Below are 11,831 nucleotides of genomic sequence, written 5' to 3'. Positions count from 1 at the left end.
GTGTGTCTGGGGAGTTTAAGCCCATGCATCGTGCCCTAAGCCCGGGCATAGCAAGGCAGGGAGAGGTTGGCTTGAGCGGGGCTTTGAGACCCAGGGCACATCATCAGTCAGGGTCCTGGCAGGAAAGCGATGGTAGTCCTAAAGGGGAAATGGAAGAGTTTAATGAAGGTACCGAGGTGGGGACTTGGTAAAGGGAAGGATGGTAAAGCTCTCAGAGACTAGCACCTGCAGAAGCTATACTGTTCCAGAACCCAGGGGCATCTACAGCCACCTTGAGGGACCACCCAGCCAGACAGGAGCTGTGGCTGCCTGTAATGGAATGTGGCCTCTGCCAAGTAGCCCAGAGGGCTGCAGGAACAAATACCCTGACATCTCTCTCCTCTCCTACTTTGGATCACCGGCCAATGCCTCCCACTGGCTGAGCCCAGCTAGAAGTCAGAGGCCAGGGGAGACAGGATGATACAATTCACAGAGGTATGAATTCCTGGGAAAAAGAAGGGCAGAGAATGATCTTCAGGGAACAACAGGGAACACCAAACCCACAGGGCAGACAGCTGGGGTTTTACTAGAACTTTGATTGGGGATGCAATTGCCAGATAAAACATGGATTACTCAGTTCCATTTGAATTTCAGATAAGCAACAAATACAGGTTTAGAATAAGTATGTTTAGTATAAGAATGTCTCAAGGACGTACTTAGACTAAACCCATATTTGTTATTTATCTGAAATGAAATTTACATGGAACCGGGTGTCATGGATTTTTATTTGCTAAACCCTGCCAACCGGCATGGGAAATCCCCAGAGGAATTTGAAACAAAAGAGTAACATAATCTAATTTGGGATTTAATAAATACTTCGTTTATAAAATCAAAAAATTTTAGATGGCTAAATCTAAGAGGATTCAGGGGACATATAAATAAGTTTCAGGAGCATTTAGATACATTCACCACGTGACGTTTCCATTTATCAGGGAAAGCAGTGGATGCAGATGAGAGCCCGGGCTGACCCCCAACTGGCCTGGAGAAACCTCGAGTTGTCTCTGCATTTTCTTGTCTTCACTGTGCCGAGGTCTTTACTGCTTCCTGAAGCCTTTTATGCTCAAGATTGCATTCCTTCCTTCCCACATCCCCACGTGGAAAGTAGGTCGCATGTGTTGTTACTGTGCAAGGCGTAGAAACTGAGGCTCAGAGAAGTGAAGCAATCTATCCAAGGTCACACAGTAAGGCAGCAGGAAGACCAAGGTCTGTGCGGCTCCCAAGCTCTTTCCCCTCTGCCCTACAGCTCTCTGTTCTTTCCAGTGGCCAGCGTGCTGTAGGCCTGTCTACCTATGCTGGGTGGATGCTGGCAGACCTGGGTCTTGAGAGCAGGAAGGAGGCCCCATGGGAAGCCTCTGGCCTCCGTGCCTGTCGTATCTGTGTTGAAGCCGGGCGTGAAGGTGGTGGACCCTCCTTGCCTCCTGGGTGGAGAAGAAGGAAGCAGCGATGGTGTGTCGCAGGCGCTGGGCGTAGGTCTCCAGCAGGACGGTGGCGCAAGCTGCCAGTTGCAGGGCCCCGGCAGCCAGGGGGGCGGCGGTGTGGGGGTGCCGGGCGGGCAGCAGCGGGCAGCCCGGGGAGATGAAGCGGAGCTCCCACTGGAAGGTGTTGTGAGCCGAGAGGAAGGGGCTCTCCGGAGGCGGCTGGTTGAAGAGGAAGGGGACAAAGCCCAGGACTGTGTATGTAGCCTTCAAAGAGGAGACAAAGGCTAAGTCAACAGACAGACATTCCAGCCAGTCCCTGTTCCCCACCACTCACGGCCGCTTGCCCTCCTCTGCAAGATGGGCACAGAAGTAACCCAGCCTCCTGCCTCCTGGGCACTGAGGGGTATCAAATGACATCAGGAGTCTGAGCATGCTTTTTGACAATAAAAAGCACTGTACAAATGCTATTTTTATTATTATGTTTGGCAGAGAATGCTTTAGAGAACACAAATGGGTGCTACGGGCATTTACTCTTTGCTAAGCCCTTAGTGAAGCCTTTAGATGTCTTTTTCATCAGACACGCATGATCCTCTGAGGTTGAGCCCAGAATGAGCCTCATTGAAAAGATGCAAAGCCTAAGGTCACACAATGATGTGGCCAGCCGTGGGGGTGGGGGGTGGGGGTGGGGGGTGTCTGTCCCAGCCAAGGCGGGTCCCAACATCCTGCTCCTAAGAATTAGCCTCTCCAATTCCCTTGGGGTACACAGGAACAGGTGTAGGGACACATGGAGGTCAGAGGTGAACCATTTAAACTTTGGAGCCAGACTTCTTAGTTGGGTCCTGGTTCTGCCCAGGGCCTACTTCTCTTCCGGGTTCAGTGCAGGGGGCTCACGGAGGTATTTTATTCTCTTTTAAAATCAGAATAAATAAACGAGCTTTTAAGTTGAGGAATACGTTTCACTTCACAGATCATACCGTCCCTGATGCAGCCATCAACTTCATTTGAGCAGCCACGGACCAATACCTCAACAAATGACATGGCTCTGTTCTAATACAACGTAGTTTACCAAACCAGGAAGCCCGCAGGGTGTGGCCCCGGGGCACAGTTGGCAAACTCCTGATCTAGCTCATTCGTAAGCCCTCCTCCAGTCTGATACACACAGCTGTGAGCTGTTCACGATAGCCGCTACTGATTGGACCTCTCCTGTGGGGCATGGAGCTCCCTGGGTCCTTTTACAGAGAACCACACGTTAAGACTCACAATAACCCGGCAGGGCGAGGAGCAAGGATCCAGTTTGTACAAGGGAGGAAAATGAGGCTAGGACATCTTGCCACTTAGGAAAAGAGTGACCTGGGGGGTCAAGTTATTTTCAAGTCGTTGGGTATCTGGAGCCTCACCTGCCATAGGGGTGAGAATAGAACCCACTACACCGGGCTGTGCTGGGAATCCAATGAGTCTGGGCCCCCCTAGTTTCTCCAAGGACTGGGACTTGAAGGCAAACAGAATTCAATCGCAAATCAAGTGGTTAACACCCCCGCCCCTTCCTACAAGGAAATGACTCTAGTCCCCTCACCGCACTTACATCATACTTGACCGTGAGCGTGATGGGCACGGCAGGCAGCTTCTGAGCCCAGTCCACGGCCGCCTGAGCCAGCAGAAAGGCCGCGTGGTCTGTGGCCACCGTCACAGCTGTGGCCATCAGGAACAAGGCGAGCAGCCCCAGTCTCAGGAGGCAACTCAGCAGCTCCCCCTGGGACAGCCTCGGCCGGGTGGCCCAGAGCAGCCAGGCTGGTGGGGAGGCCACCAGGTGCGTGGCCCGGGCTTCCGCCAGCTGCCACGCCAGCTGCCGGGTCGCGTAGATATTGTCAAACCGCAGGTCGGTCAGGTAGCGATGGAGGTACCAGGCCGAGTCCACCAGGAGGCCCAGCATAAAGAGCCCTGCCACCACCTGCTGGGTCCCTAGCACGGCCGCCCGGGCCAGGGACTCCAGGCCAGAGAAGTCCTCCAGCACCTGCTGGGTGACGTTGAGCATGTGCAGCTGGAACGCAGAGCCATTGCCCTGGGCCTGCAGCGTCAAGCCCTGGCTCCCTGCGTGACCAGCAGGGCCCAGAGCCCTGGACGCCGTGTGCAGCTGGTGAGTGGTGTTGAGCAGACTCTCCAGGGAGCCCTCTGTGACACATCTCAGCACCTGACCCGCGGCACCCATGTTGGCCAAGACATTGGGCACCACGGCGACGCCCAGGGTGGCAGTACTCCAGGAGAGGAGCAGGCGGCGGCCCTGCTCCGTGCCCAGGGTAGGGACGCTCAGAGCAAACAGGCAGCGGGCAGGGGGCACCAGGCCCAGCACCAGGAAGACCAGGAGGCCCCAGACAGTGGCCGCTGTGGCAGAGGGTCCCAGAGGGTAGAGCAGCGAGGACACCAGCCAGTGGTATGTCAGACCTGCGGCGGCGACAGCCAGGGAACCACACAGGAGGAGCTGGGTCAGCAGCTGGCCACAGCTGGTTGGGACAGGCTGAGAGAAGGCAAGCCAGGTGGCCCGCAGGGGGCCGAGGGCTTTGCCCAGCCCCAATCCCCAGAACGTCCACCTGCACGTAAGGAAAAAGGGGGGGGGCTCTTTCAGGAGGATGAGGGGTTGGATGTCAGCCCAATGCCCCTGAGCCACAAAACCCTTCAATTGCAAACAGGCTGCACCCCTTTAGCCACACGGGTGGGCACTCTTCCCCGTGACTCACCCCAAACCCACAGGACCCAAGCGGAACGAATCAGAGGCTGCCCTAGGATGACCCTTACTGGGCTCTTCAGGGAACAGCCCAGTTCCCGGGGATGTGAGCATGGATGTCTGGGCTGCCTGCATCCATAATTCCAGGTTTGCAGGGGTGCCTCGCCCCGGGGAGGGCAAGAGTCGTGGAGAGAGAAGCACAGATGAGAGAGAATTGGGGAGAGAGAGAGAGAGACACTGTTTGCCCTAAATGCACAGTCTTGGCTGGCTTCCTGTGTGACTCTGGACATCCCTTCTCTATAGACCTCAGGGTCTCCTCTATGATTTGGAGGCGTGGGGAGTGGACCCACTGACCACTCAGGAGCTTTTCTACTCTGTTGTCCTTACATGCATTAAGCAACTATGATAGGCTCACCAGTGGAGAGACAGGAATGAAGGAATCCGACAAGAATCCAGGCCCTCCTGCAGCCTGCATTCGAGAGTGATGGCAGAGGAATCCGTGAGAAGAGGCTGGGTTCTGGACACAGTCTGCTGGAGGGGCCAACACGATAGGCAGTCTGATTGGCCGTGAGAGTGAGAGGAAGAGGGAGGTCAAGGATGACCTTGAGGTTTGGTGTCCGAACCACTGAAAACACCCAGGTGTCGTCCAAGGTGGGAAATTAATGACACGTAAAATCACGGAGGTATAGATGACATTGAAAGCCGTGGGGCAGGAGGAGACTCCTCGGGACAGTGTGCTGGTGGGGAGGAGAGACTCGAGGACTGAGCCCTCGTCTCAGGGTGGGAGGCAAGAAGGCGGCTGGGAAAGCCGAGCCAGTACAGTGTTCCAACAAGGGGGGAGAGACCACGTCAAGTGCTGCTGATGGGTCCACGAGGCTGCGGACTGAGCAAGGACCGTTGGATTTGCCTACATGGAGGTCCCCGGTGACTGCCCAAGGGTAGCGTGGTGGCACCGTGGGCCAAAACCTAACTAGAGGGGACCCGGGAAAGCCCGAAAGGAGTCGAACATGAGATATGAGTGTGCAGAGTCATGTTTGTAGTAAAGGGGCGCAGACAGGGTGCCAAGGCCACTGGTGGGGGTGGGACCAAGCTGGGAGAGACTCCAACAGGTTTGCAGATGGGAGAGCCCATCAAGAGGGGGGCGTGGACGAAGGGGAGGCCCCCTGGAGTGATCTTCTTAGTGGTGGCAGCTGGTAAGATGGACAGCACAAAAGGAGGGGCAGGTGATGGGCAAAATGTGGGCGTCTACGTCTCAGTTCCTCTGACGCACAACAGAGCAGTGGTTAAGGGCACAGCCTCCAGACGGCCTGGGTTCAAATGCCCGCTTCAGCACTCACCATCTGTGTGACCTTGGTCAAGATTCTTAATCTCTCAGTGCCTCAGTTTTCTCATTTCTATGACATGTAACTCATGTCTGTAACATGGGGGGATAGAATTAGCACCTCGTAGGGTCACTCTGTGTCTGGGACAGAGTAAGGAGCAGGTCACCTGTTCTCTGTCACGCAAGCATCAATGCCACCAGGGGAGGGACTTGGTCTCTTGTGCTCACTCATGTGGCCCAATTGCCTGGAACAGTGTCTGGCACGTAGCTCCCTAAATATTTGTAGGCTGTCGTAGGATTACTTCTGTTTGCTCGGGGTGGCAGGAAAGCGAGGTCAGCGTTGACGGAGAGTGTGTTGGAGGAGGCAGTGGAAGCTGGAAGAGGAAGGAGAGGGTGGAAAGAGTTGTGCCGGAGGTTGTGAGAGCCAATGAACCAGGGCAATGCTCTCCAAGTTGGGCAGCACCAAGGGCCCACTCGTGGTCAGAGATGATGAATTACGGCCTTTCTGGCCCCTGAGGCCATTTTCGTTGAGGACTAAACCTCCTCCTTTTGTATAATAAGTATTCAGGACATGGTAGCCCTTAAAAGAATAGTGAATAATACAAACGATAGGGGAAGGGAAGCCAGCTGTAAGTCATGCCGGGAAGCCAAGGCGTGGGGGAGTGTCGGGAATGATGTGGAAATCAGCTGCCATCTGTTGCCAGGGTGGCAAGCCCTGTGTGTGCATTTTCTCGTTCAATTCTTTTTTTTTTTTTTAAGATTTTGTTTGTTAGAGAGAGAGAACACACGTGCACAAGCAGGAGTGGCAGGCAGAGGCAGAGGGAGAAGCAGGCTCCCCGGTGAGCAAGCAGCCTCATGCGGAACTCGATCCCAGGACCCCGGGATCATGACCTGAGCCCAAGGCAGATGCTTCACCGACTGAGCCACCCAGGCACCCCTCAATTCTTACAACTATCTTGTAGACATTATTACTAGTCTTATTCACAGATGGGAAAACTGAGGCTCACAGAAGTGGAGTTTACCCAAGGTCACGCAGCTGGGGAACGGCAGAGCTTGAGGCTAAGCTCATACCCATCGTGCCAGACCACTGACCGTTTTCTTGCCTGTAGTCCCAGTGTCCAGGGTCTGCAGACCTACCCGGTCCTGGCGAGGTGTGCAGCTGTCTCCCACAGGGCCCTCATGCTCCCTGAATAGCCGCGGATCTGGATCGGGGCAGGCAGGCTCAGGCAGTGATGGCAGGTGGAGAGGAAGTGGGGGTAACTGTATTCTCCAGAACTTGGGGAAAACCCTGTTGCTTCTGCTTTTTGGTCCTTAATTAAGCCCTCCTAGTGGCTTTGTTCCGCTCAGGCCCGGGCCCACCTCCCAGGGGGTTGGGCAAGCTGCCTCATCCTCTTCCCACAGGCAGGGGTGGGTGGAAGGTGTGGGAGGCAAGAACATTCTCCAAGCAGTTATCTGTGATCCTGAAAGCAGGAAGGTAGAACTGCCCCCATTTCACTGAGGAAATTTCACTCAGTTTTGAGGCCCAGAGAAGCCATCCCGCTCATTAGTGGTAGTGCCAGGACTAGAACTCGGCTTGGCTTCCCCTTGCTCCCCCTCCACAGTTGTGTGCCCCAAGAGGGACCTGATCCCCCACTCTGAGCGGTGGGAACCCACAAGAGACAATTGGACCTCTGCTGAGACTCTCTTTGAAGCGGAGTGGCTCAGGTCCCCTCTCCAGCTGGCTTTCTGTCTCTAGCTCTGTCCCTCCCTGCCCGTGTGACCTTGAGCAGGTGACCCCACCAGTTTCCTCCTTTTAAAAGAGCGGAATGATAGGGGCGCCTGGGTGGCGCAGTCGTTAAGCATCTGCCTTTGGCTCAGGGCGTGATCCCAGCGTTCTGGGATCGAGCCCCACGTCAGGCTCTTCAGCTGGGAGCCTGCTTCTTCCTCCCCCACTCCTCCTGCTTGTGTTCCCTCTCTTGCTGGCTGTCTCTCTCTCTGTCAAATAAATAAATAAATAAAATCTTTAAAAAAAAAAGAGTGGCATGATAATAACAGTTAACATTTACGGAGCACTGGCTAAGTATCAGACACGCTTCTCAATAGTTCTTTTCGAGTTCCCTGAATGCTTATTTCCAAACACCGTTTGTGGTAGGTACTGTTATTTTCATTCTTCAGTTCAGAAAAGTGAGACCCAGAGAATTAAGTCCCTTCACCAAGCCACTCAGCTAGTAAGAGGAAGAGCCGTGATTTATAGCCGATGGTCCTGTTCCAGAGTCTACTGGTCAGCCACTGGGCTCTACGGGTGTGGAGGGAAGGGTTCCCAAGACTCGTGTTACCTTCAGATGCATCTGGCACTGCAAACAGTAGGCACTTAATAAGTGTGAGGTCCCTGCGTGCGCACTCTGCTGCAGTCATCACCCGGCAGCTACACCGCTGGGCTGATTGGAAAGCCAATCCCTCTCTGGAAGGAGATGCTTCGCCCCCAGCATCTCTGTGCTCTGCCTCCTCCGGGAGCCCTCCGCTGTGCCCCCAGCCCTCTACCCTGCAGGATGGATGGCCCAGGGAGAAAGGGCACACCTAGGTGGTGTTCCAGACTCCCCCTCCTTTTCCCTTATAAAGACATGTTGCCTGGGTCACTTGCTCAGGCCTGAAGGAGGGTGTTCTGTGGCCCAGACAGCGGAAGTGACATTATCATGGTCACACAATCCAATGAGACACCTGTGGCCCTCAGAGGGCCTGACACGCTTCCCAGATCACAAGCCCCCCCAGGAAGCCAGGCCAGGCACCACGTCTGCAGAGAACCGAGCACCCAGAGCAGACGGGAGCAGGAAACCCCGGGCGCCTGCAGAGGCCGCCCGTTAAGGCAAGGCTTAAAGCACGTGGGATGGAGACAGCGTGGACGGCCGCGTGCAGACCGTCTCGAAAAGGAGGGCTCCTACTCCGCTCCGGTGGAGGGTTGAAGTCCCTTGAAAAGAGGTCCAACATCACCAGATTTTCCAGTTTTTCCAAAGATGCCGGTCATTCCCTTTTTTATATAAAAGTCTCCAAGTTTTTAAAGCCAGCATTTAAAAAAGGCCTTTGTGCAGGCCCGTCTTACCAAGGCTGTGGGCCCGAGCCGGCTCGGGGGCCGCCGACCAGGTGCAGGGGGCCGTCTAGCTGTCCCTCTGAACTGCGGGGGCCCGGGGGGCTGGGGGTAGTAAGTAGATCCGTACGTGAACGCCAGCTGTGCCGCTCACTGTGCTGTGTGACCTTGGACAAGACACCGTCCTTCTCTGAACTTGTGTGGACTCTGCTCTCATGAGAATACTAACACCTACTTCCTAGGATTGTTTGAGGATTTAATAGAATAATGTATGTAGAGCACCCAGTCAGTAGATAACATGTTCCTGCCCCACTTTCTCCCACCTGGGCCGACAGCTCTATCTAGGTGAGTCCCAGCTCTGCTCAGACCTGATCATACAGGCTTCTACGATGCCCACTGGGCCAGATCGCGCGCCAGGGTCCCCATGCCATAGGGAACTTTAGGGCATTGTGCCGGTCAGACAGGAGTGGGCCTGGCAGGACCCACATTTGCCTAGTTTCTGTACTGGCCCCAGGGAGCCGATTGGTTAAGGACTATGGTGGTCATTTCCTGAAGGCCTCTGGTGAATGTGTAAGATTTGGGAGTTTGGTGGCATAGGGTGGGAAGTGGCAGAAGATATTTTTGGCTTTTTTACTTCTGCCTACATAAAGCTGGCTTGGCTCCAAGTCCCACAACGTCCGGAAGGGTCTTCTGAATCATCCAAAATAGAATCAGCTTTTTGAGGGGAATTTCTGGGTGGAGGAATCAGAACCATAAGACAGTATAGGAAGAGGAAGTGGTAAGCCTTCAGATCTAGAATCCGCATCGGAGGTCCATAGAATATTGGAGTCATTGAATTTTATAGCCCGTTGGCATACTGTTGCCACACATCCACTCAGCCTGAGAATACGGAGAGGTGGCTAAAATCTTACCAAGATATAATGCTATCCAACAGAAACAGAATACGAGCCATGTATGTATGTAAAAATTCTCTAGGAGCCACATAAAAAGTGAAATTTATTTTAATAAAATTTTTATTCGACTTTCAATAAAAGTTTTATTCAACCTAATATATCCTAAACATTATCCTCTCAAAATGTAATCAATATAAAATTTATTAAGGGGATATATTATCTTCATTTTTTGTACTCAGTTTTAAAAACCTGGTGTTTTTAAAATGAAGAGAATCAGTGTAAGGCATTAAGGAGGGGTAGGGGCTGTGGCAAACAAGAGAGTTCGCCTATCAGTTCGAATTTTCCCTCCACCAGTACTCAACTCCAAACAATTGTTGCCAGGTGGTGATAGGGTCCCATGTTGCCAGACCTCCTGGTCTTTTCTTTTCTAAGAGAAGCACAAATCTAGGTTTTAATGTAAAATTTTCTGAATTTATGTCTAAAATGTTAGCAATCAATTAATAGTTTAAAACTCATGAAAGGTGGCCCCAAAAGCCTGACTGTGGACTGGAAGCAGACCTGGGGACCACTAGATGACAAGCTCCAACTTGGTCTAAACCTTCCCTGCCATGTTTTCTCAGCTTGCCCCTCCAGACCCAGTCTCCACTCTTCTCCTCCTTGCCCCAAGCCCTGGGGTTAGACCTGGACGGGCAGCCTCCAAGGACTTTCCTGCATTCTGGCTTCTGTGGGTGTGATGGTTCGCTTTCTGTGTCAACATGGCTGGGCCGCAGCCTCCAGCTATTTGGTCAAACATTATTCTGGATGTTTCTGTGAGGGTGTTTTTGGATGAGATTTACATTTAGATTAATGGAGTTTGAGTGAATCAGATTGCTGCCTCCTGATGTGGTGGGCCTCATCCAATCAGTTGAAGGTCCGAATAGCAAAGCTCCTGCTGGTCAGGTCCACTGTCAGGTTCAGAGGTCTGGACTAGACTCTTTGAAGGCTCCACAGTCATTGCAGACATTGAAGCTCCAGCTAAACTCCCCGCTGAGTGACCTCGGCCACACCATGTAGAACAGAGACAAAGCCAGCCCTGCAGAGCTCTGTCTAAATGCAGAAACACGGCGCACCTGGGTGGCTCAGTAGGCAAAGCATCTGACTCTTGATTTCAGTTCAGGTCATGATCTCGGGGTCGTGAGATCAAGCACTGCAGCCGGCTCTGCACTGGGTGTGGCCCCTGCATAAGATTCTCTCTTCCCCTCCTCACTCTCCCCCTGCAGCCTCTCTCCTGCTCAAAGTCTTTCTCTCTCTCTCTTAAAAAAAAAAAAAAATGCAGAAACATAAGCCAGTAAGTTGCTGTGTTCTAGGGCCTGAGTTTAGGGTGGTGTGTTATATGGGCACAGTAACTAAACCAGGTGTTCTGCTGTGTGTTTGTTCTTTCTGATTTCTGGATGTTCCTCTTGTATTCCAGACAGGAGTCTCGTGTGTATTTCCAATGATCCTGTAACCACCCCTGCCACCCACCTTCCTCCCATGCTGCCATGAGCGCATGACTGACTCCTTCCAGTCTCAGTCTAATGGCACCTCCTCAGGGAAGTCCTCCCTGATCACCCTGGCTGAAACAGCTTCTGAGTCAGTTCATCACGTTGTCCAGTTTCATCTTCTCCCTTGCCCATATCATGACCCAGAGTCATTTATTTGTTTACCTGCCCACTGCCTGTTTCCTCTGCTAGCATGTAAGTTCCATGTGGATGGGGACAGTGAATGAGCACATAATCAGGTTTTAAATAAATATTGTTGAATGAATAAATGGAAGAAGGAGTGAGCAAAGAAATGAATAGGACAGACCGCGGATCAGAGGGCAAGGCTGCTTTCTTATAAATTCTGGTATAGATTCATTAATCAAATATTTACTGAGCACCTGTTATGTGTCAGAAACCATTCTAGGTACCAGAGTTATGGCACTCAACAAAATAAAGTTCGTATTCTGATAAGTTGGTATTTTAGAGGGAGAGAAAGTTAATAAACAAGAAAATACATAATACAGTGGCCTGACTGAATCCTAAGAAGAAAAATAGAGCAGAGTAAGGAGACGGAGCATAATAAGAGCAAGATTTTACACCAGATGGTCAGGGAAGAGTCTCTGGGGAGGTGACATTTGAGCAGAGACCTGAATAAAGTGAGGAAACAAGCACATCATTGGAAGCAAAGTGTTCTTGGCAAAGGGAACAGCATGTGCAAAGGCCCTGAGGCAGGGCAGTTTAAGCACGTGGCTGGAGTGGAGAGGGGAGAGCAGTAAGGAAGTGAAGTCAGGGAGGTCTGTTCCGCAGAACCCCCAACTCAGGAACTTGGGGCTTTCAAGCTCTCTTATGCCCAGAAAGCAAATCATCTGTAGGCCCAG

General features: G+C 52.6%; 1 protein-coding gene across 1 annotated transcript; it reads right to left on the bottom strand.

Annotated features, from left to right (window-relative positions):
• Positions 1-428: 428 nt before the first annotated feature.
• OCSTAMP (osteoclast stimulatory transmembrane protein) lies at positions 429-6,572 on the bottom strand. The gene is made up of 7 exons (XM_026502941.4): positions 6,569-6,572; positions 5,800-5,871; positions 5,088-5,146; positions 4,592-4,707; positions 3,040-4,042; positions 1,352-1,721; positions 429-484 (listed from the first exon to the last, which is right to left on the bottom strand). The coding sequence occupies exons 1-7, from the start codon at positions 6,570-6,572 to the stop codon at positions 429-431; spliced, it is 1,680 nt and encodes a 559-aa protein (XP_026358726.4).
• Between the last annotated feature and the right edge of the window lie 5,259 nt (positions 6,573-11,831).

This window comes from Ursus arctos, unplaced genomic scaffold, assembly GCF_023065955.2.
Source record: "Ursus arctos isolate Adak ecotype North America unplaced genomic scaffold, UrsArc2.0 scaffold_16, whole genome shotgun sequence".
Taxonomy (NCBI): Eukaryota; Metazoa; Chordata; class Mammalia; order Carnivora; family Ursidae; genus Ursus; species Ursus arctos.
Note: the sequence above shows the minus strand (reverse complement) of the source record. Positions and strands in the feature narration are given on the sequence as shown.